The 25,446-nt window shown below is 39.1% G+C and overlaps 1 protein-coding gene across 2 annotated transcripts in view; it reads left to right on the forward strand.

Annotated features, from left to right (window-relative positions):
- The window catches only part of LOC128690971 (4'-phosphopantetheine phosphatase), a 91,494-nt gene that overhangs the window by 56,225 nt on the left and 9,823 nt on the right, over positions 1-25,446 (forward strand). For both annotated transcript variants that reach the window (XM_053779787.2, XM_053779788.2), the window contains 5 exons: positions 9,314-9,466; positions 9,909-10,005; positions 12,371-12,563; positions 16,740-16,894; positions 17,722-17,891. In XM_053779787.2, the coding sequence (XP_053635762.2) occupies positions 9,314-9,466; positions 9,909-10,005; positions 12,371-12,563; positions 16,740-16,894; positions 17,722-17,891 (768 nt within the window). The remainder of the gene's footprint in view (positions 1-9,313; positions 9,467-9,908; positions 10,006-12,370; positions 12,564-16,739; positions 16,895-17,721; positions 17,892-25,446) is intronic.

Consider the following 25,446-nt stretch of genomic DNA (forward strand, 5'->3'; position numbering starts at 1 on the left):
TAGGAGACCTACCTCCTTTCCCATAGATTTAATGCTTTTGTCATTCTCTTTGATCCATTCTCTCAATGCCAAACACCTCAACAACCCTCTTTGCCTCTGACTAATGCTTGTTATTAACTCACACCTTTCTAATTTCCATCAATTTTCTGCATAATATTTACACCACACATTGCCTAGACAGGACATCTCACTGCCTCAACCATTTTCGCTGCTGCATTTAACCAAGCTTCAATCCCTATAAGAGTGTTGGGACTACTATCTTTTTACATTCCTTCTTTGCCTCCATAGATAACGTTTTTGACTCCCCAAAAACCTCAACGCACCACTCACTTTTTTCCCTCATCAATTCTATGATTAACCTCATCCTTCCTTAAATCCATCCGCCGACCGTCAACTCCCAAGTATCTAAAAAACATTCACTTCTTCCATATCCTCCTCCCCAATTTGATATGCAATTTTCTTTATCTAAATCATTTGATACACACCTCATCACCTTACTCTTTCTATCATTACTTTCAACTTTCTGCACACGTTCTCAAAGCTCATCCACTAACATTTGCAATTTTCTTTGAATCTCCCATAACTGATCTCATCAGCAAAAGATGTATGTCCAATTCCATTTGGTTGATTCCCCATAATTTAATCCTCTCTCAACACCTAGCATTTACTTCTTTACACAGCCATCTAAATATATTAAACAACCATGGTGACATTACACATCCCTGTCTAAGATACTACTTTTACCGGAAGTATTCTCCCTCTCTTCTACACACCTAACCTGAGCCTCCACTATCCTCATAAAAACTCTTAACAGCATATATAGTAACTTTTACACCTATTCCATATACTTGCAAAATCTGCCACATTGCTCTATACTCTATCATATACCTTTTCTAAATCCATAAATACAATAAAAACTTTCCCTACCTTTATCTAAATACTGTTCACATATATGCTTCAATGTAAACACTTGATCTACATCTCCTACCCACTCTGAAGCCTCCCTGCTCATCAAATCCTACATTCTGTCTTACCTCTAATTCTTTCAATTATAACCCTGCAGTATACTTTTCTGGTATACTCAGTAAACTGTTCCTCTAATTTTACAATCTCTTTTGTCCCCTTTCCTTTATATGAGGACTATACATGCTCTCATCAATCCTAGGTACCTTCCCTTCTTTCCTTACATTTATTAAACTCAAAAGTACCAACCACTCCAACACTATATCCCCTTTTAACATTTCTGCTAATCCCATCAGTTCAGCTGCTTTACCCTTTTCATTCTATATGATACCTCACGTACCTCCACCACACTTACATTCTGCTCTTCTTCCTCTAAAGATGGTATACCTCTGGCCAGTGCGGCAAATTACCACCCTCCTTTCTTCCTCAACATTTAAAAGTTCACTCAAAATAATTTCATATCCTAATACCTCCCTCTCCCCATCTACAACTCCCTACTCTGTTTTTGGCAGCAAATCCATACATTCCCTAGGCTTTCTTAACATTTAACTCACTCCCTAAATTTTTTCTTATTTTCATTAAAATTTCTTGACAGTGCCTCTCCCCACTCCTATCATCTGCTCTCTTTGCACTCTCTCACCACTCTCTTCACCTTTCTTTTACTCTCTATACTCTGCTCTTACCCCTAACACTTCTGCTGTAAACCCTCTCATACAGCTACCTTTTTCTCTTTATCACACCCTTTACTTCATCATTCCACCAATCACTCCCTCTTTCCTCCTGCCCCCACCCTCCTATAACCACAAACTTCTGCCCCACATTCCTAATACTGCATTTTAAAACTATTCCAACCCTCTTCAACCCCCCACTACTCATCTTTGCACCAGCCCACCTTTCTGTAATAGTCACCTTATATCTCACAGACTTCCTCCTCCTTAGTTTATACACTTTCACCTCCCTCTTACTTGTTGTTGCCACCTTCCTCTTTTCCCATCCCTTCCTCTAACTGTAGCTACAACTGTGTGATCCGATTTATCAGTTGCCCCTCTATAACATGTACATCCTGGAGCCACTGCCCATCAACCTTTATCCACCAATACATAATCTAACAAACTACTTTCATTTACATGCTACATCATACCTTTTATATTTATTTCTCTCTCTTTCATAAAATATGTATTACTTATTGCAAATTTCTTTCTACATAGCTCAAATTAAAGACTTCCCATTTACATATACAGCGCCCCAAATTTACCTACTCCCTCTATAACATTTTACCACTTTCTTTTGTTGAAATCCCCAACCATTACTCTCACACTTGATTCCAAAAAACTCCCCAGCATTCACTCAACATTTCCTAAAATCTATCTCTCTTCTGTACCTTCTCTCTTTCTCCAGGTGCATCTTACATAACCCACTTTTCATCAATCTTTATTTTACTCATAATCCTTGAATTAATACATTTGTAGTCTCTCTTTCTATACATAGTATCAGCCAACATTGTGCTATCCTTCTTTTATGCTCTAACTCTGTTGAAACTAGCCTAATCATTTATTCTCTCCATTGAAACTCTCCCACCCCTTCAGCTTTGTTTCATAAAGCCAGGACTCAGTTTCTTCTCATTCATAACATCCACAATCATCTCTTTCTTATCTTTTTCCCAAACCCCGCATTCAGATTTTCCCCCCGACAATTTTCTTCTTATTCTTTTTAGTAATCTTTACAGGAAAAGGGGTTACTAGCCCATTGTTCCCGGCATTTTAGTTGACTTTTACAACACGCATGGCTTACGGAGGAAAGATTCTTATTCCACTTCCCCATGAATATAAAAGGAAAACTAATAAGACCAAGAGCTATTAAGATAAAATCAAAGAAAACTCAGATGAGTGTGTATAAATAAACGTGTGCATGTATGTGTAGTGTGACCTAAGTGTAAGTAGAAGTAGCAAGACATGTCTGTAATCTTGCATATTTATGAGACAGACAAAAGACACCAGCAATCCTACCATCATGTAAAACAATTACGTACAGGCTTTCGTTTTACACTCACTTGGCAGGACAGTATGTGTATATATATATATATATATATATATATATATATATATATATATATATATATATATATATATATATATATATATATATATATATATATGTATATATTTTTTTTTTTTTTAACAAGTCTGCCGACTCCCACCGAGGCAGAGTGACTCAAAAAAAAAAAAGAAAATCCCCAAAAAGAAAATACTTTCATCATCATTCAACACTTTCACCACACTCACACATTATCACTGCTTTTGCAGAGGTGCTCAGAATATAACAGTTTAGAAGCATATACGTATAGAGATACACAACATATCCCTCCAAACTGCCAATATCCCAAACCCCTCCTTTAAAGTGCAGGCATTGTACTTCCCATTTCCAGGACTCAAGTCCGACTATATGAAAATAACCGGTTTCCCTGAATCCCTTCACTAAATATTACCCTGCTCACACTCCAACAGATCGTCAGGTCCCAAGTATCATTCGTCTCCATTCACTCCTATCTAACACGCTCATGCACGCTTGCTGGAAGTCCAAGCCCCTCACCCACAAAACCTCCTTTACCCCCTCTTTCCAACCCTTTCGAGGACGACCCCTACCCCTCTTTCCTTCCCCTATAGATTTATATGCTTTCCATGTCATTCTACTTTGATCCATTCTCTCTAAATGACCAAACCACCTCAACAACCCCTCTTCTGCCCTCTGACTAATGCTTTTATTAACTCCACACCTTCTCCTAATTTCCACACTCCGAATTTTCTGCATAATATTTACACCACACATTGCCCTTAGACAGGACATCTCCACTGCCTCCAACCGTCTCCTCGCTGCTGCATTTACCACCCAAGCTTCACATCCATATAAGAGTGTTGGTACTACTATACTTTCATACATTCCCTTCTTTGCCTCCATAGATAACGTTTTTTGACTCCACATATACCTCAACGCACCACTCACCTTTTTTCCCTCATCAATTCTATGATTAACCTCATCCTTCATAAATCCATCCGCCGACACGTCAACTCCCAAGTATCTGAAAACATTCACTTCTTCCATACTCCTCCTCCCCAATTTGATATCCAATTTTTCTTTATCTAAATCATTTGATACCCTCATCACCTTACTCTTTTCTATGTTCACTTTCAACTTTCTACCTTTACACACATTCTCAAACTCATCCACTAACCTTTGCAATTTTTCTTTAGAATCTCCCATAAGCACAGTGTCATCAGCAAAAAGTAACTGTGTCAATTCCCATTTTGAATTTGATTCCCCATAATTTAATCCCACCCCTCTCCCGAACACCCTAGCATTTACTTCTTTTACAACCCCATCTATAAATATATTAAACAACCATGGTGACATTACACATCCCTGTCTAAGACCTACTTTTACCGGGAAGTATTCTCCCTCTTTTCTACACACCCTAACCTGAGCCTCACTATCCTCATAAAAGCTCTACAGCATTTAGTAACTTACCACCTATTCCATATACTTGCAACATCTGCCACATTGCTCCTCTATCCACTCTATCATATGCCTTTTCTAAATCCATAAATGCAATAAAAACTTCCCTACCTTTATCTAAATACTGTTCACATATATGCTTCAATGTAAACACTTGATCTACACATCCCCTACCCACTCTGAAACCTCCTTGTTTGTCCGCAATTCTACATTCTGTCTTACCTCTAATTCTTTCAATTATAACCCTACCGTATACTTTTCCTGGTATACTCAGTAAACTTATTCCTTTATAATTTTTACAATTTCTTTTGTCCCCTTTCCCTTTATATAAAGGGACTATACATGCTCTCTCCACCAATCCCTAGGTACCTTCCCCTCTTTCATACATTTATTAAACAAAAGTACCAACCACTCCAACACTATATCCCCCCCTGCTTTTAACATTTCTGTCATGATCCCATCAGTTCCAGCTGCTTTACCCCCTTTCATTCTACGTAATGCCTCACGTACCTCCACCACACTTACAGTCTGCTCTTCTTCACTCCTAAAAGATGGTATACCTCCCTGGCCAGTGCATGAAATTACCACCTCCCTTTCTTCCTTAACATTTAAAAGTTCCTCAAAATGTGTGGTGTAAATATTATGCAGAAAATTCGGAGTGTGGAAATTAGGAGAAGGTGTGGAGTTAATAAAATTATTAGTCAGAGGGCAGAGGAGGGGTTGTTGAGGTGGTTTGGTCATTTAGAGAGAATGGATCAAAGTAGAATGACATGGAAAGCATATAAATCTATAGGGGAAGGAAGGCGGGGTAGGGGTCGTCCTCGAAAGGGTTGGAGAGAGGGGGTAAAGGAGGTTTTGTGGGTAAGGGGCTTGGACTTCCAGCAAGCGTGCGTGAGCGTGTTAGATAGGAGTGAATGGAGACGAATGGTACTTGGGACCTGACGATCTGTTGGAGTGTGAGCAGGGTAATATTTAGTGAAGGGATTCAGGGAAACTGGTTATTTTCATATAGTCGGACTTGAGTCCTGGAAATGGGAAGTACAATGCCTGCACTTTAAAGGAGGGGTTTGGGATATTGGCAGTTTGGAGGGATATGTTGTGTATCTTTATATGTGTATGCTTCTAGACTGTTGTATTCTGAGCACCTCTGCAAAAACAGTGATAATGTGCGAGTGTGGTGAAAGTGTTGAATGATGATGAAAGTATTTTCTTTTTGGGGATTTTCTTTCTTTTTTGGGTCACCCTGCCTCGGTGACTTTTTTTCAACAAGTCGGCCGTCTCCCACCGAGGCAGGGTGACCCAAAAAAGAAAGAAAATCCCCAAAAAGAAAACACTTTCATCATCATTCACCACTTTCACCACACTCACACATTATCACTGTTTTTGCAGAGGTGCTCAGAATACAAAAGTTTAGAAGCATATACGTATAAAGATACACAACATATCCCTCCAAACTGCCAATATCCCAAACCCCTCCTTTAAAGTGCAGGCATTGTACTTCCCATTTCCAGGACTCAAGTCCGACTATATGAAAATAACCAGTTTCCCTGAATCCCTTCACTAAATATTACCCTGCTCACACTCCAACAGATCGTCAGGTCCCAAGTATCGTTGGTCTCCATTCACTCCTATCTAACACGCTCACGCATGCTTGCTGGAAGTCTACCTATTCCATACACTTGCAACATCTGCTACATTTCTTCCCTATGCACTCTATCATATGCCTTTTCTAAATCCATAAATGCAATGAAAACTTCCCTACCTTTATCTAAATACTGTTCACATATATGCTTCAGTGTAAACACCTGATCTACACATCCCCTACCCATTCTGAAGCCTCCTTATTTACTTATTTATTTTGCTGTATATGGCGTACACAGCAAAAAGAAACCTTTTATTAATACAACACTTCATCTAAATGAGGCTTTATCAAGTACTTGGTAATATTTGTTGTTGGTGAAATGTCATACTAATAAATGTCTCCTTTTGTGGAGAAATTATCTCCAACTGAGGGCGAGCGGCATAGAGGGGCTGCAACTTCTCTCGACCTGACATCTGCAGACCACAAGGGTATTTTGAAGATCTCGAATGTGTACAATGAAGCAACAGCTCTCATCTTGCACATGTTCATTACCAAGCAAAATTAGATTACCCTGGTCACAGGATGAGGTCCACATGCCAGTCTGAGGTGGGGTCCAGACGCTTTTCTTCCTGTTCCTCAGACCCTGTGAAATGTATCTAACCATGTTTTCTCTAGTAAACTTCTAATTCTTAACCTTATTCACATTAAGTAGAAATAAGCACTTAGTATAATTAATTAGTATGACTCATTTAACCCTTTGACTGTTTTCGACGTATAAATACGTCTTACGAGCCAATGTTTCTGACGTATATATACTCAATAATTCTAGCGGCTTCAAATCAAGCAGGAGAAAGCTGGTAGGCTCACATGTGAGAGAATGGGTCTGTGTGGTCAGTGTGCACCACATAAAAAAAATCCTGCAGCACACATTGCGTAATGAGAAAAAAAAAACTGATCGTTTTTTTGGAATAAAATGCCGACTTTGAGGTGTATTTTCGTATAGTATTTATCGTTGTATTCGCGTTTTCATGGTCTTAGGTGATAAAATGGAAAACATATTACAGAAATAGAGATGATTTTCATTACTTTGACGATGAAAACGACCTTCAAACTGAGCTCAAAGTAGCGGAAATGTTCGATTTTTACCAATGTTCAGGAGTAAATAAATCACACCACACGTCCAATACACGTCAACTGGGGAGTCTAATATTCTTTCACTAGTGCACTGATATTATTTATACCATTTTTACAATAATGCAATAGTCTGCATAACAGTAAATTTTGTATTTTTTTGTATGAATAAAAAATCAAAATAGAAAGCAATAATAATATAAGAGGGGCCTAGAGATGTGACTAATGAACAGAGCATATGTTATTTTAGTGCCACGAATGTCTACCTTGTTTATTCTGGACCCTATTTTGAAATTGGCATCTTTTTTAGTTTGCGTGAAATTGGCCAAATTGCCAATTTCTGACCACCATATTGGGTAGTCCAAATTAGTAAATGGGAGGTTTCTTGTACTCAGCTGATAGATAAAATGGAGTTCTAAAGAAATAGCTATGAGTTTGGTCAACTGGAACAATGGAATTGGCTGAAAATAGGGCTCAAAGTCGGCGAAATTGCCGATACGCATATGTCGCCGAGACCGCTAACTTCGCAGGAGCATAATTCCACGAGTTTTCGACCAAATTTCGAACTTTTGGTGTCATTACCATCAGGAAAAGATTCTCTATCATTTCATAAGAAAAAATTTTTTTTTTTTTCAAAAATTGAGCGACATAGAATGACAGTTTGAGAAAGTGGCCTGAAACAGTCAAAGGGTTAATGTGAAATGCATCAGACTCAGGGAAATCAGTTCCTTGACTCAACCAAGTAATGTTGACTGGCATCCATGCTTTTCTGTTTATCTGTAGTCTCCAATATTTCAGGTATGTCACCTGGAAAGTCGTGGGTTAGTCTTTCCTGGGTTTGGGCAATTGCCCTTGTGTTACGACATCGTATGGTTAGGCTCATCGACTCCACATCAATATCTACAAATTACAGTAAAATATGAGCTTTGATAGGACTTACCTGGGTGTGTGTGTATCATTCCTGTATGACTTACCATGTCACAATGCCAGTATTGATGGCTTGATTGAAGGTAGTGATTCAACTTCTTTTGAGTTGTGTTGAGTGATTTAGTAACATGCGAATGTTTATTGGACACTAGTGTTATTGTTCACTTAGTCTGTTCAACACCATGTGTCCTTCCAATTGTTTCAATGTCACTTGAATTGCCATCACTTGTTCACAAGATTCACTCATCAGTGGTAATAGGTCCATGTTTAATGTTCACAGTAGGGAGAATACTAGTGATACATCACTTAGCCAAGATAAAGAGTGGAGTTTGAGCATGACTAAGCAGCATGGAGATAGACAATTTGACCATGAATTTACGATTCTATGCATGCGATCGTTGATAGCTCTGTTGGGGGTTTTTGCTCACTCGCTTGGGATTGAACTTGCAAGGGTCTTGCATCCTGGACAACTTGGCATTGTCCACACCTTATATTGGCATAATAATGCTGACATAATGTCTGAAAAGCATAGATGCCAGCCAACACTACTTGGTTGAGTCAAGGAACTGATTTCCCTGATTCTGACGCATTTCACAATGAATGAGTCTTACTAGCTAATTAATTATACTAAGAGCTTATTTCTACCTAATGTGAACAAAGTTAAAAAGTAGGAGTTTACTGGAGCAAACATGATAAGATATGTTTCACAGGGTCTGAGGAGCAGGAAGACAGGCATCTGGACCCTCCTTCAGTCTGGCATGTGTGTCTCATCTCGTGACCAGTGTAACCTAATTGTGCTTGGTAATGAACACATGCAAGATGAAAGTTGTTGCTTCAGTGTACAGATCTGAGATCTTCAAAACACCCTTGTGGTCTGCAGATGTTGGGACAAAAGGGTTGCAGCCCCCTTATGAGAGGAGTTGCCACACCTTTTGCTATATGTATGTCTAGGCCAGTTCTCAACCATTATGTATATACTAGATGTATATGTTTTCTTCTTTCAACACACTGGCTGTATCCCACCGAGGCGGGGTGGCCCAAAAGGTAAAATATAATTTTCTCCTTTTACATTTAGTAATACATACATACAGGAGAAGGGGTTACTAGCCCCTTGCTCCTGGTATTTTAGTCGCCTCTTACGATACACATGGGTATGTATATGTCTCACTCAATAATTAACTTTGTTTTCTTCTTTTATAGAGACTATTGGCTCTCCTGCTTTGAAAGTTCATTGGGAAGTTTTGTGAATCGTGCCATCAGCTCCCAGCCAAATAGTCCAGACAGTAAAGAAAGGGCCAATAAATTCCGTGATAAATACCTGCAGCGACTCCACAACCTCAAAAACCATCCATTGTAAGTGTATATCAGTCTTGATTATCATGCCTGTATTTATCTGTTGAACTTATGGGTGACTTAATTTGAATATTACTTTGAAAATGTCAAGGAGAATACTTATTTTAACATCACTGTCTGGCAAGACAGTGATGGAGTGAATGATGGTGAAAGTTTTTCTTTTTCGGGCCACCCTGCCTTGGTGGGAATCGGCCAGTGTGATAATAATAAAAAAAAATAATAATAAGGAATTTCTAGTCTTTTGTGATATCGTATACGGTAACAAAGATAAGGCATTTTTCCTGATAAGACTTCAGTAAACTGTGTATAATATTGTATTACAGGCCATTATTGATTAACAGTATAGATATGACCAGTTTGCTGAAAAAAAAATTATAAATGTGGCCTGTGTAGATTAGTATCTGCAAAAGCTGAATGTATTAACATAGGTACTTTCTTACAGTGCATATGGTAATTTGACAGTGCGAAGTTTACTAGATATGCGGGAACACTGTCTCAATGAATTTGACTTTCCTGATCCTTACCTGCAGCAGAAAAAGGTATGTTACTTATGATTCTGTAGGTAGTAGGTTGGTAGACAGCAACCGCCCAGGGAGGTACTACCTTCCTGCCAAGTGAGTGTAAAACGAAAACCTGTAATTGTTTTACATGATGGTAGGATTGCTGGTGTCTTTTTTCTGTCTCATAAGCATGCAAGATTTCAGGTACGTCTTGCTACTTCTTACACTTAGGTCACACTACACATACATTTATACAAGCATATATATATACACCCTTCTGGGTGTTCTGCTATTTTCTTTCTAGTTCTTATTCTTGTTTATTTCCTCTTATCTCCATGGGGAAGTGGAACAGAATTCTTCCTCCGTAAGCCATGCGTGTCGTAAGAGGCGACTGAAATGCCAGGAGCAAGAGACTAGTAACCCCTTCTCCTGTATATACAGTGGACCCCCGGTTAACGATATTTTTTCATTCCAGAAGTATGTTCAGGTGCCAGTACTGACCGAATTTGTTCCCATAAGGAATATTGTGAAGTAGATTAGTTCATTTCAGACCCCCAAACATACACGTACAAACGCACTTACGTAAATACACTTACATAATTGGTCGCATTGGGAGGTGATCGTTAAGTAGGGGTCCACTGTATTACTAAATTTGAAAGGAGAAACTTTCGTTTTTCCTTTTGGGCCACCCCACCTCAGTGGGATACGGCTGGTACGTTGAAAGAAGATGTATATACACACCCCTTTGGGTTTTCTATTTTCTTTCTAGTGCTTGTTCTTGTTTATTTCCTCTTATCTCCATGGTGAAGTGGAACAGAATTCTTCCTCCGTAAGCCATGCGTGTTGTAAGAGGCGACTAAAATGCCGGGAGCAAGGGGCTAGTAACCCCTTCTCCTGTACAAATAACTAAATTTAAAAAGAAGAACTTTCGTTTTTCTTTTTGGGCCCCCCTGCCTTGGTGGGATACGGCTGGTTTGTTGAAAGAAGAAGACGACTTATAATTCTGTAGGTAGTAGGCTGGTAGACAGCAACCGCCCAAGGAGGTACTACCTTCCTGCCAAGTGAGTGTAAAACGAAAACCTGTAATTGTTTTACATGATGGTAGGATTGCTGGTGCCTTTTTTGTCTCATAAACATGCAAGATTTCAGGTATGTCTTGCTACTTCTGCTTACACCTGGGTCACACTACACATACTTGTACAAGCATATATATACATACCCCTCTAGGTTTTCTTCTATTTTCTTTCTAGTTCTTATTTTTGTTTATTTCCTCTTATCTCCATGGGAAAGTGGAACAGAATTCTTCCTCTGTAAGCCGCCATGCGTGTTGTACAAGGCGACTAAAATGCCAGGAGCAAGGGGCTAGTAACCCCTTCTCCTGTGTAAATTACTAAATTTAAAAAGAGAAACTTTTGTTTTTCTTATTGGGCCACCCTGCCTCGGTGGGATATGGCTGGTTTGTTGAAAGAAGAAGACTTATGATTCTGGATGGGTTTAATGCTTTCACTTGAAGACAGATGAGTTGCAGCTCAAGCTGTTATTGGGACATGCTGTGTAGTGCTTTGTCAAGGCTATGACTTGATAAAGATCTACATAGAGAAAATTTATTGTCCCAGTGAAATCTTGTTTTGCAACTGGTGTCTTGTCTTCATACTGGTTTGCAGTATTTCTTTCATCATTGCTTTTTCTTTTAAAGGTTAATAGTCAAGACAAAAGGGCTCTTACATTATACTGAACCCTCAACAGGTTGCAGCAGTACCAAATCTCATTTCAGCATTTCATAGTCTTGCAGAGTTTGTCTATAGCAGTATGCAGTAGTATGTTTGGAACAAGTTTTATTGTTCCATTTTTATTCTATTCCTAAAAAAGTGTAGCTGTTCCAGGACTAAAATGCTAGCTCTGTCATTGCTATTGCCCGAGTTCTGAGTTCTTTTTTCAGTTTTAGTGATGAGATGTTACCAACCTTCCTAACTTTAGTAGCATGGTGTGTGTGGTATAATTTCTGAATTGAGCACATTCCACTTGATAACATTACCACTGTTGCTTGCACCAACCTTGATATTAATTTTACTCTTGCATTAACCCCCATCTCCACTAACCCCTTAACATTACAGTTGCTTACTTCTCACTCTTAATCTTCCCACATTCCTACTTTCACACATCTCTCCCTGCAGTACTGTATGACCCTTATGGGTGTAGCCCTTAAACTGATTGTAATTATATTACCAGTTTTGCTTGTTATATATATAATAAAGTTAATAATAATTTTATTTGAGTTAGAAGGTGGTTTATTTGCAACTTACAAAGATGGGGAAAACTGATTAGCAATGATGAAGGTTAAAAATAAATTTTGTGAATATAAGAGGAAAACACTATGTAGAGCACACTTCTTTCTTTCTTTCAGTTGGAAAATGAAAATGCCTTAAAACTTCTGAAGAACCACCTGGACTTCTTAGATGGACTAGACTATAATAAACGTCAGGAGACTTTAATACGTGGAGTTCTAGCTGGCAATGTGTTTGACTGGGGTGCTAAAGAAGTAGTAGAGCTGATGGAGAAGGGGCTGGGATTCAAGGAAGCTGCAGATAAACTTCAAGGTTAGTTATATTTGTATTATAGACCTTCCTTTTCACATACACTTTATGTAAATTTGTACATGGTGTTATCCATATTATTGTTAATACAGTGTATAAGAAAGGAATATAATGATGGAATTTAGAAATAAAAATGACTCTTAGACAAGAAAGAGAGAGCATGAAAATAGTTATCATCTGAAAGTAAAAAATAAAAAAAAAGTCCTTTGGATAAACGAAGAACTATATTTGTACAGTCATACCCCTCTTTACGTCGTTTATGCCTATGTCAAATTCGCCTTTACATCATTTTTCTAGAGTAAATTTCAGTTCATCAAACATCATTACATCTGACTTTACGTCACTAAGCAACATCACCTACATCGTAATTTTTTTAACTGTGTTCATTATTCTTTAAAAACTATGACTAAAATGTGTTTTTAGTGTTCTTTAAGGTTTAGCAGTACAGTGGACCCCCGCATAACGATTTTAATCCGTGCAAGAGGGGTAATTGTTATGCGAAATAATCGGTATGCGAATGAATTTTCCCCATAAGAAATAATGGAAATCAAATTAATCCGTGCAAGACACCCAAAAGTATGAAAAAAATTTTTTTACCACATGAAATATACATTTTCCCACACACAAAGAGAAGGATACATGCACAATAGTAGAGTAGTACATGCACAGTATATATTGTGCATGTACTAGTCTACTAAATGAAGAATAAATGACACTTACCTTTATTGAAGATGCAGCAATGACTGATGAGACACTGTCCTGGGAGTGCCTTTTCCTCCTGAGTAATGTAGGTCCTGTTTGGCATTTTTTTCCAGAACAGGCCTTATCACACTGTGTATGCCACTACGATTCTTAAATCTCTCAAACCAACCTTTGCTGGCTTTAAATTCACCAATATGAGCACTAGTTCCAGGCATTTTTCCCTGTTCACCTGGGTGTTAGTCGACTTGTGTGGGTTGCATCCTGGGAGACAAGATTAAGGACCCCAATGGAAATAAGTTAGACAGTCTTCGATGACACTGACTTTTTTGGGTTATCCTGGGTGGCAAATCCTCTGGGGTTAATTGTTTCTTGGTATTCTCAATAAGCCACACCAACAACGGTGCTACAGCAGCAGCAGCAGCAGCTGACGGTGGTACAGCAGCAACAGACGATGCTACAGCAGCAGCAGACGATGCTACAGCAGCAGCAGACGATGTTACAGCAGCAGCAGACGATGCTACAGCAGCAGCAGCAGCTGACGGTGGTACAGCAGCAACAGACGATGCTACAGCAGCAGCAGACGATGCTACAGCAGCAGCAGACGATGTTACAGCAGCAGCAGACGATGCTACAGCAGCAGCAGCAGCTGACGGTGGTACAGCAGCAACAGACGATGCTACAGCAGCAACAGACGATGTTACAGCAGCAGCAGACGATGCTACAGCAGCAGCAGCAGCTTTCAGTGCAGCAGCTGACAGTGCAGCAGCAGCAGCAGCTGTACCACCAATAGTAGCGATGGTTGATTGGGGTTTATTATACAACCTGGCCAGCTCGGAGACACGCACTCCACTTTCATACTTATCAATGATCTTTTTCTTCATCTCTATTGTAATTCTCACCCTTATTGCTGTAGGGTTGGCACTAGAAGCTTTCTTGGGGCCCATGGTCACTTATTTTCCAGAAAAAGCACCGAAAACACTGTAATAATACGAAATATTCCGATTGTATGCTTGGATGTTACCGCGGAGGCTGGCTGGTAAACAATGCCACCGGCGGAACATGTGAGCGTGGCTCAGGCCGCACATTGGACGCGTCTCGGACGAAAATCGGTGAGCGGGTTTTTAAGCAGTATGTGAGGCAAAATTTTTGCGATTAAAACAAGCGGTATGCGGATTAATCGCTATGTGATGCCATCGTTATGCGGGGGTCCACTGTAGTTATATTCTTTTGCGAGTTATTACATTTTTTTTTTTTTAACACGTCAGTCGTCTCCCACCGAGGCAGGGTGAATCAAAAAGAAAGAAAATCTCCAAAAAGAAAATACTTTCATCATCTATCAACACTTTCACCTCACTCATACATAATCACTGTCTTTGCAGAGGTGCTCAAATACAACAGTTCAGAAGTTCCTCCAAACTTCCAATATCCCAAATCCCTCCTTTAAAGTGCAGGCATTATACTTCCCATTTCCCAGACTGAAGTCCAGCTAACCTGTTTTCTTTTTAGTAAGCTATTTGTCATCATTTTAAGGCATTATGTCTGGTGTACTTCAAAAACAGGGTTGTCACTGCTCTTGGAACCAATTAATGACATAGGGTTTACCTGGAGAGGGTTTCAGGGGTCAACGCCCCCACGGCCCAGTCTGAGACCAGGCCACATAGGGTGGGGTATGACTGTATTAATAATCCACAAATTGTGATGGAATGAGTCATAGTTATTGGTTTGGGAGTATCTAAACAATACCAAAATTGGTAGGTTTTAATAAAGTACATGGATAGGAAAAGTAGAGGTTGTGATTCTGACAAAAAATGAAGATTGATTTGAATGAGAAAGAGAGGTAACAGATTATTGAAAGGATATGGAGTGTTCATGGCTTATTTGAATTATGTAAATACCTATGAAAGAAATTGCTAAACTAACTTTAGAAGTCAGATTGAAAGACCATATTAACATTTTCAATTAGTTTTAATTTTATGCTATATTGCCTTGCTTTATTACTTTAATCATTACATTATTTATTAATTACTGTTTTTGTAACAGACATTCAGTTCTTTTCACACAGTTTTGCCATAATATATATTATTAAATAGATTCAGAGAAAAATTTGATAAAGGTATTAAATCTTGATTGAAGATGTGACAGAAGAATGCATTAATTCTGTACTAATCAATTAGAATAATTTTTATTTTTCACTATGATCATTTTTCTTTAAGTCAGACTCTGTAAAATACTTATTGACATTATGACTTATTGGTTGATCGTCTGTAAAGCCAGTAATAGACTGCAAGATCATTTATTTTGCCTGCTGTGCATCTCCACATTTACTCTCATTTTGCTGTCAGCATCATTCACTGTGCAGGAATCGAGCAACATTTAACTGCATTTCTAGGTTCCATTCAGATCTCTTAATAACGTGGAAAATATTACTTATTTACAGGTACAACATCAATTTTCTTGACCTTTGGTTCCAGAGCTTTTCCGGATTACTGATTTTTCCGCCTTTAGAGAGCGCAGTATTCCTTGGTCTTGGGGTTGGTTGACGTACAGTTTTGTGGTAAATACACTGCCACGGGAATTTCAGGTTCCTGCTCGTAAATTTGTATGGTTCCGGACCATCAGTGTCCGGAAAATCAATGTTGCATCTGTATATGGTTGGTTGAGTTGCTCCTCCCTGGTACATGGGATATGTTTAAGTGGCATGGTTTCCCCAGTATTCTTAGCGGAAACAGCAGTAGACTAAACTGAAGACATGCAATCCTACTGTGATATAATACTTAAATCTTTTCTTCCCTAGCTTACTGACATAGTAGTATTTGATTGGAAAAGACTAAATATACTCATTATGGTTCTCTTAGTTTTACAATGTGGCATTCCATATCTCAACAACTTAAGAAAAAAATGTGCTTTACAAATAGTCCTAGATAGATGGAATGAGATCCTAGAGGAGGTAGTGTGTGCTACAACATTTGGAACATTGAAAGTATACATATGGTAATCTACTGCAGTGAAGACTAGATATCAGAACCATAGCTCTTTTCCTGTAACTATTTTTTTTTTTAACATGTTGACTGTCTTCCCTGAGGTATGGTGACCTTAAAAAGAAGCACTTTCCCCATCATTCATTTTCAGAGGTGCTCAAATACAAAATTTCATGTCACTCCAAACAGCCAATGTCCCACTTCTTTAAAGTGCAGGCATTGTACTTCCCACCTCCAGGACTCAAGTCCAGCTAACCAGTTTCCCTGAAACCCTTCATAAAATATCACCCTGCTCACACTCCAACAGCTCGTCAAGTCCCAAACAGCCATTCGTCTCCATTTACTCCTATCTAACACACTCACACATGCCTGCTGTATGTCCAAGCCCCTTTCACACGAAACCTCTTTCACTCCTTCCCTTCAGCCTTTTCTAGGATGACCCTTACCCCTCCTCCCCTCCACTACACGAGTAATCACAAATATGTTGGACGTATTCCAGTTCGACCATGGCTGCATGATGATCTAGATGCCTGGATAAATAGACAGCAGCAGTCTCCCTATAGGTGTGCAGTTATATTTTTGGACAATTCTGGTTGTGATGTTGTCCTTGGCATTATACCATTTGTTCGAGAGTTGCTTCTCCGAGGAACCAGAGTAAGTTGTTGATTGCCAAGATATTCATAGTCTTAACTTTTTTCCTCTTTATTTTCTTTTACTATTTTTGTTATGTTTAAAATTTCTTCCTCTTTACTAGTCTTTTGAATATCTGCTGCTTGTCTAATGACTCATAAACACAGCTTAAATATTTTGAGAATACTACTTCTATTTCAAGTGGTTTATTTAATCATGTAATGATTTGGGGACCAGTATTTAGGTTCATGTTGAAGAAAATAGAGTCTACAGTACAATATTTTACTGATAATTTCTATTAAACAAATGTTTCTAGTGATGCACAGGGTGGGACACTTGAAGTTGTGAAGATGATCTGTAGCTTTAATGTTTGAGGATATTTTATATGTGGCTACCAGCACATGAAGATTGTGTTCCTAAAAGCAAGTAATGAATAAGTTTACTCACAAATATTCATATACATACAGTAAACCCTTAATTTATTGGACTAAGAGGGGAAGTAGGTGGCTGGTAATGGCAGTTGTGGTAGATAGACATGAGATTGTTTTTCTGTGATCATAACAATAAAGGACAATTTTGTAACCATTGGACTTCATCCATTGTTTCTAAATCAGTTGTGGAGTCTGTCCCACATTTCCAGAATCCATTAAATTGATAGTTTACTGTATATGAGATCCCAACTTACAAATGTGTCGCAGTCTTGGTTTTTCAACTTTGAGTTAAGTTTGTAAAGAAAAGAATGGTACAGAGGATAGTAATATTTCACATAGGTTTGTACTATGACTCAGTTGTAAAACTGTAATTTGTGTGCTTCATTTTGGTAAAAGTCATAAGATAAATATTATGTGCAGGTTGTGTTGTGTGCTAACAGCAAGCCAGCTCTGAATGATGTGACTGCTGAGGAGCTTACTATGCTTATGAAGCAAGTGACTGCTGTCTGCCCCATTATTAGTAAGCACTTAGAGAATTATACTCTATGTATACGAGAGTCTGGTCAAGCCTCACCATGCCTCGATCTTAGGTAAGTAGTACTGGCACCAAATATACAAATTGTAAACTCAAAATCATAAATATTTATTCAATAAAAAGAAAAAGTCAAGTATGGTTTTGGCACTGATATTTGGGAGTTGATGTGTCAGCGGATGGATTTATGAAGGATGAGGTTAATCATAGGATTGATGAAGGAAAAAAGGTGAGTGGTGCATTGAGGTATATGTGGAGGCAAAAAATGTTATCTATGGAGGCAAAGAAGGGAATGTATGAAAGTATAGTAGTACCAACACTCTTATATGGGTGTGAAGCTTGGGTTGTAAATGCTGCAGCGAGGAGGCGGTTGGAGGCACTGGAGATGTCCTGTCTAAGGGCAATGTGTGGTGTAAATATTATGCAGAAAATTCAGAGTGTGGAAATTAGGAGGTGTGGAGTTAATAAAAGTATTAATCAGAGGGCTGAAGAGGGTTTGTTGAGGTGGTTTGGTCATTTAGAGAGAATGGATCGAAGTAGAATGACATGGAGAGCGTATAAACCTGTAGGGGAAGGGAGACGGGGTAGGGGTCATCCTCGAAAAGGTTGGAGGGAGGGGGTAAAGGAGGTGTTGTGGGTGAGGGGTTTGGACTTCCAGCCAGCATGCGTAAGCATGTTAGATAGGAGTGAATGGAGACAAATGGTATTAGGGACCTGACAAGCTGTTGGAGTGTGAGCAGGGTAATATTTAGTGAAGGGATTCAGGGAAACCAGTTATTTTATATAACCAGACTTGAGTCCTGGAAATGGGAAGTACAATGCCTGCACTCTAAAGGAGGGGTTTGGGATATTGGCAGTTTGGAGGAATATATTGTGTATTTTTATACGTATATACTTCTAAACTGTTGTATTCTGGGCACCTCTGCTAAAACAGTGATTATGTGTGAGTGAGGTGAAAGTGTTGAATGATGAAAGTATTTTCTTTTTGGGGATTTTCTTTCTTTTTGGGTCACCCTGCCTCGGTGGGAGACAGCCAACTTGTTGAAAAAAAAAAAAAAATTAAAATTAATGCATTGTTGACATGAAGTTTAGCATTGTTTTATAGTATATCTGTGATTTATAGTAGTAGGTTGGTAGACAGCAACCGCCCAGGAAGGTACTACCATCCTGCCAAGTGAGTGTAAAACGGAAACCTGTAATTGTTTTACATGATGGTAGGATTGCTGGTGTCCTTTTTTCTGTCTCATAAACATACAAGATTTCAGGTACGTCTTGCTACTTCTACTTACACTTAGGTCACACTACACATACATGTACAAACATATATATACACACCCATCTGGGTTTTCTTCTATTTTCTTTCTAGTTCTTGTTTATTTCCTCTTAACTCCATGGGGAAGTGGAACAGAATTCTTCCTCCGTAAGCCATGCGTGTCGTAAGAGGCGACTAAAATGCCAGGAGCAAGGGGCTAGTAACCTCTTCTCCTGTATATATTACTAAATGCAAAAGGAGAAACTTTCGTTTTTCCTTTTGGACCACCCCGCCTAGGTGGAATACGGCCGGTTTGTTGAAAGAAGAAGAAGAAACATGCAAGATTTCAGGTACGTCTTGCTACTTCTACTTACACTTAGGTCACACTACACGTACATGTACATGTTTATTTATACACACTCGTCTGAGTTTTCTTTGATTTTATCTTAATAGTTCTTGGTCTTATTACTTTTCCTTTTATATCCATGGGGAAGTGGAATAAGAATCTTTCCTCCGTAAGCCATGAATGTTGTAAAAGTCAACAAAAATGCTGGGAACAATGGGCTAGTAACCCCTTTTCCTGTAATAATTACTAAAAAGAATAATAAGAAGAAAATTGTCAAAGTGGGAAGTCTGAATGTGCATGGATGTTGTGCAAATGATAAGAAAGAGATGATTGTGGATGTTATGAATGAAAAGAAGCTGGATGTCCTGGCTTTAAGTGAAACAAAGATGAAGGGGGTAGGAGAGTTTCAGTGGAGAGGAATAAATGGGATTAGGTCAGAGGTTTCAAATAGAGTTAGAGCTAAAGAAGGAGTAGCAATAATGTTGAAGGATAAGTTATGGCAGCAAAAGAGGGACTATAAATGTATTAATTCAAGGATTATGTGGAGTAAAATAAAGGTCGGATGCGAAAAGTGGGTTATAGTAAGCGTATATGCACCTGGAGAAGAGAGAAGTGTAGAGGAGAGAGAGAGATTTTGGGAAATGTTGAGTGAATGCGTGGGGAGTTTTGAACCAAGTGTGAGAGTAATGGTGGTTGGGGATTTCAATGCTAAAGTGGGCAAAAATGTTGTGGAGGGAGTAGTAGGTAAATTTGGGGTGCCAGGGGTAAATGAAAATGGGGAGCCTTTAATTGAGCTATGTGTAGAAAGAGGTTTAGTAATAAATAATACATATTTTATGAAGAAGAGGATAAATAAATATACAAGGTATGATATAGCATGTAATGAAAGCTTGTTAGATTATGTATTGGTGGACAAAGGTTGATGGGTAGGCTCCAGGATGTACACATTTATAGAGGGGCAACTGACATATCGGATCATTATTTAGTTGTAGCTACAGTTAGAGTAAGAGGTAGATGGGAGAAGAGGAAAATGGCAACAACAAGTAAGAGGGAGGTGAGAGTGTATGAACTAAGGGAGGAGGAAGTTCAGGTGAGATATAAGCAACTATTGGCAGAAAGGTGGACTGGTGCAAATATGAGCAGTGGGGGGTTTGAAGAGGGTTGGAATAGTTTTAAAAATGCAGTATTAGAATGTGGGGCAGAAGTTTGTGGTTATAGGAAGGTGGGTGCAGGAGGAAAGAGGAGTGATTGGTGGAATGATGAAGTAAAGGTTGTGATAAAAGAGAAAAAGTTAGCTTATGAGAGGTTTTTACAAAACAGAAGTGTTACATGAAGAGTAGAGTATATGGAGAGTAAAGGAAAGGTGAAGAGAGTGGTGAGAGAGTGCAAAAGGAGAGCAGATGATAGAGTGGGAGAGGCTCTGTCAAGAAATTTTAATGAAAATAAGAAAAAATTTTGGAGTGAGTTAAACAAGTTAAGAAAGCCTAGGGAACAAATGGATTTCTCAGTTAAAAACAGAGGAAGGGGAGTTAGTACATGGGAAGAGGGAGGTTTTCGGTAGATGGCGAGAATATTTTGAGGAACTTTTATATGTCGATGAAGAAAGGGAGGCAGTAATTTCATGCACTGGCCAGGGAGGTATACCATCTTTTAGGAGCGAAGAACAGGATGTGAGTGTGGGGGAGGTGCGTGAGGCATTACGTAGAATGAAAGTGGGTAAAGCAGCTGGAACTGATGGAATCATGACAGAAATGTTAAAAGCAGGGGGAATATAGTGTTGGAGTGGTTGGTATTTTTGTTTAATAAATGTATGAAAGACGGGAAGGTACCTAGAGATTGGCGGAGAGCATGTATAGTCCCTTTATATAAAGGGAAGAGGGACAAAAGAGATTGTAAAAATTATAGAGGAATAAGTTTACTGAGTATACCAGGAAAAGTGTACGGTAGGGTTATAATTGAAAGAATTAGAGGTAAGACAGAATGTAGAATTGCAGATGAGCAAGGAGGTTTTCGAGTAGGTAGGGGATTTGTAGATCAAGTGTTTACATTGAACCATATATGTGAACAGTATTTAGATAAAGGTAGGGAAGAAGTTTTTATTGCATTCATGGATTAGAAAAGGCATACGATAGAATGGATAGGGGAGCAGTGTGGCAGATGTTGCAAGTATATAGAATAGGTGGTAAGTTACTAAACGCTGTAAAGAGTTTTTATGAGGATAGTGAGGCTCAGGTTAGGGTGTGTAGAAGAGAGGGAGACTACTTCCCGGTAAAAGTAGGTCTTAGACAGGGATGTGTAATGTCACCATGGTTGTTTAATATACAGTGGACCCCTGGTTAACGATATTTTTTTCATTCCAGAAGTATGTTCAGGTGCCAGTACTGACCGAATTTGTTCCCATAAGGAATATTGTGGAGTAGATTAGTCCATTTCAGACCCCCAAACATACACGTACAAACGCACTTACATAAATACACTTACATAATTGGTTGCATTGGGAGGTGATCGTTAAGCGGGGGTCCACTGTATTTATAGATAGGGTTGTAAAAGAAGTAAATGCTAGGGTGTTCGGGAGAGGGGTGGGATTAAATTATGGGGAATCAAATACAAAATGGGAATTGACACAGTTACTTTTTGCTGATGATACTGTGCTTATGGGAGATTCTAAAGAAAAATTGCAAAGGTTAGTGGATGAGTTTGGGAGTGTGTGTAAAGGTAGAAAGTTGAAAGTGAACATAGAAAAGAGTAAAGTGATGAGGGTATCAAATGATTTAGATAAAGAAAAATTGGATATCAAATTGGGGAGGAGGATTATGGAAGAAGTGAATGTTTTCAGATACAGTGGACCCCCGAGTTTTGTGATTAATCCGTTCCAGAGAGCCCGCTGGAGGTTGAAATTCACGAAACTCGAAACCATTTTCCCCATAAGAAATTATGGAAATAAAATTAATCCGTTCCAGACACCCAAAAATATTAAAATAAAATATTTTTTTTTCAAATTAAATAATGATTTACATAATGAAAACAATCAGAAATCAAGTACATGCATTTAAAAAAGTAATAATAACATTACACTTACCTTTACTGAAGAGTTCTGGGTGGATGGAAGACGGGAAGAGGGGATAGGAGGAAGGTGTACACTACTGTTTGGAAGAAGAATCTTATTCCATTAGGACTTTAGGCAGCAAGTCCTTATCTGGGGTTACTTCCCTTCTTCTTTTAATGCCACTGGGAACAACTTGAGAGTCACTGGACCCCTGTTGCACAAAATATCTGTCCAGAGAGGTCTTTTTCTGGCATTTTTTAAGATTTCCCTGAAGTGGGACACAACACTGTCATTGTACATGTTGCAGATATGGCTTGTTTCAGCTTGGTCAGGGTGAAACTTTTCAACAAAACTTTGCAACTCATTCCACTTTGCACAAATCTCCTTAATCTTTGAAGAAGGCACCTCATCCACTCCCTCTTCCTCCTCCTCTGAAGCAAGTTCCTCGGCTGTGGTCTGATGCTGTTCCAATTGAAGCTCTTGCAGTTTGTCAGTGGTTAGCTCTTCCCTGTGGTCCTCCACCAACTCTTCCACATCCCTGTCAAAATCCCTCTGGATCGTGTTCCTCACTTTATTTACCAAAGGGCTTGCACTAGCTTTCCTTGGGTCCATGATGACTTGATTAGCAGTTGCAAGCACAAAAAACAATGGATTATTATGAAATGTATTGTATGAACCCACGGGGTGATGGTCACGTGTTGGTAAACAATGGCACACTGAGCGTGAATGGCGTGGGAGACTGGCTTGGTGTGTGCGGTGACGGGCAGACGGGTACCGGACAGTCGCTGAAACATGAGTCTTTTCAAGAAACTCGAGGCCAAATTTTTCCATAAAAACTCGCCGAAGGTCGAATTTCACGAAAGTCGAGGCTGCCGAAACTCGGGGGTCCACTGTACTTGGGAGTTGATGTGTCGGCGGATGGATTTATGAAGGATGAGGTTAATCATAGAATTGATGAAGGAAAAAAGGTGAGTGGTGCTTTGAGGTATATGTGGAGACATAAAACATTATCTATGGAGGCAAGGAAGGAAATGTATGAAAGTATAGTAGTACCAACACTCTTTTATGGGTGTGAAGCTTGGGTTGTGAGTGCAGCAGCGAGGAGGCGGTTGGAGGCAGTGGAGATGTCCTGTCTAAGGGCAATGTGTAGTGTAAATATTATGCAGAAAATTCAGAGTGTGGAAATTAGGAGAAGGTGTGGAGTTAATAAAAGTATTAGTCAGAGGGGCTGAAGAGGGGTTGTTGAGGTGGTTTGGTCATTTAGAGAGAATGGATCAAAGTAGAATGACATGGAGAGCATTTAAATCTGTAGGGGAAGGAAGGCGGGGTAGGGTTCGTCCTCGAAAAGGTTGGAAGGAAGGGGTAAGGGAGGTTTTGTGGGCGAGGGGCTTGGACTTTCAGCAGGCGTGCATGAGCGTGTTCAATAGGATTGAATGGAGACTAATGGTATTTAGGACCTGACGATCTGTTGGAGTGTGGGCAGGGTAATATTTAGTGAAGGGATTCAGGGAAACCGGTTATTTTTATATAGCCGGACTTGAGTCCAGGAAATGGGAAGTACAATGCCTGCACTCTAGAGGAGGGGTTTTGGATATTGACAGTTTGGAGGGATATGTTGTGTATCTTTATATGTATATAGACTTAAAGCCTTAAATCTCCACTCTCTGGAGAGGCATAGAATGAGGGGAGATATCATTGAAGTGTATAAGTGGATGACGGGCATAAACAAGGGAGATATTTATAAAGTACTGAGGGTGTCGAACCATGTAAGAACCAGAAATAATGGATTTAAGTTGGATAAATTTAGATTTAGAAAGGACGTAGGTAAGTACTGGTTTTCTAACAGAGTTGTAGATGCATGGAACAGTCTTCCCAGTAGGGTGATAAGAGGCTAGGACCTTGGGTAGCTTTAAGAAGAGATTGGACAAATATATGAGTGGAAGGGGCTGGGTTTGATTGGTGTCATTGGGTATGGGAGTTATTTCTTGGGTAGCTTTAAGTAGAGGTTGTTTTGATAAGGACCTGCCTCGCATGGGCCAGTAGACCTTCTGCAGTGTTCGTCCATTCTTACGTTCTTATGTTCTTATATGCTTCTAAGCTGTTGTGTTCTGAGCACCTCTGCAAAAACAGTGATTATGTGTGAGTGAGGTGAAAGAGTTGAATGATGATGAAAGTATTTTCTTTTTGGGGATTTTCTTTCTTTTTGGGTCACCCTGCCTTGGTGGGAGACAGCCGACTTGTTAAAAAAAAAAAAATAAAAACAAAAGTTAAACCTGTATAGGCCATACTGTGGTGTAGTGATGTGTAAGAATTGGTGCTAAAGCAAGTGCACAATTAATGTTGAAGTTGGAGCAATAGGTTAGAGTATGTTAACCCTTTGACTGTCGCGGCCATATATATACGTCTTACGAGGTACCGTGTTTGACGACGAGGTACCGTGTTTGACATATATACGTATACTCATAAATTCTAGCGGCTTCAAATCAAGCAGGAGAAAGCTGGTAGGCCCACATGTGAGAGAATGGGTCTGTGTGGTCAGTGTGCACCATATAAAAAAAATCCTGGAGCACGCAGTGCATAATGAGAAAAAAAAACTCCGACCGTTTTTTTTTTAATTAAAATGCTGACTTTGTGGTCTATTTTCGTATAGTATTTATGGTTGCATTCTCGTTTTCTTGGTCTCATTTGATAGAATAGAAAACATATTATAGAAAGAGGTGATTTTGATTGGTTTTACTATAAAAAGAACCTAGAAATGGAGCTCAAAGTAGGGGAAATGTTTGATTTTTGCCAATGTTCAAAAGTAAACAAATGATGTCATAGTCCAATAAATGCCCAACTAGCCATTCTAATATGCAGTCATGAATGGGTTGATGTTATTTATACATTTATTACAGTATTGCAGTAGTCTGCATAATAGTAAGTCTTCTATTTTTTGTTTGAATAAGAATTCAAAATAGAAAGCAAGA

The sequence above is a fragment of the Cherax quadricarinatus genome, chromosome 24 (assembly GCF_038502225.1).
Source record: "Cherax quadricarinatus isolate ZL_2023a chromosome 24, ASM3850222v1, whole genome shotgun sequence".
NCBI lineage: Eukaryota > Metazoa > Arthropoda > Malacostraca > Decapoda > Parastacidae > Cherax > Cherax quadricarinatus.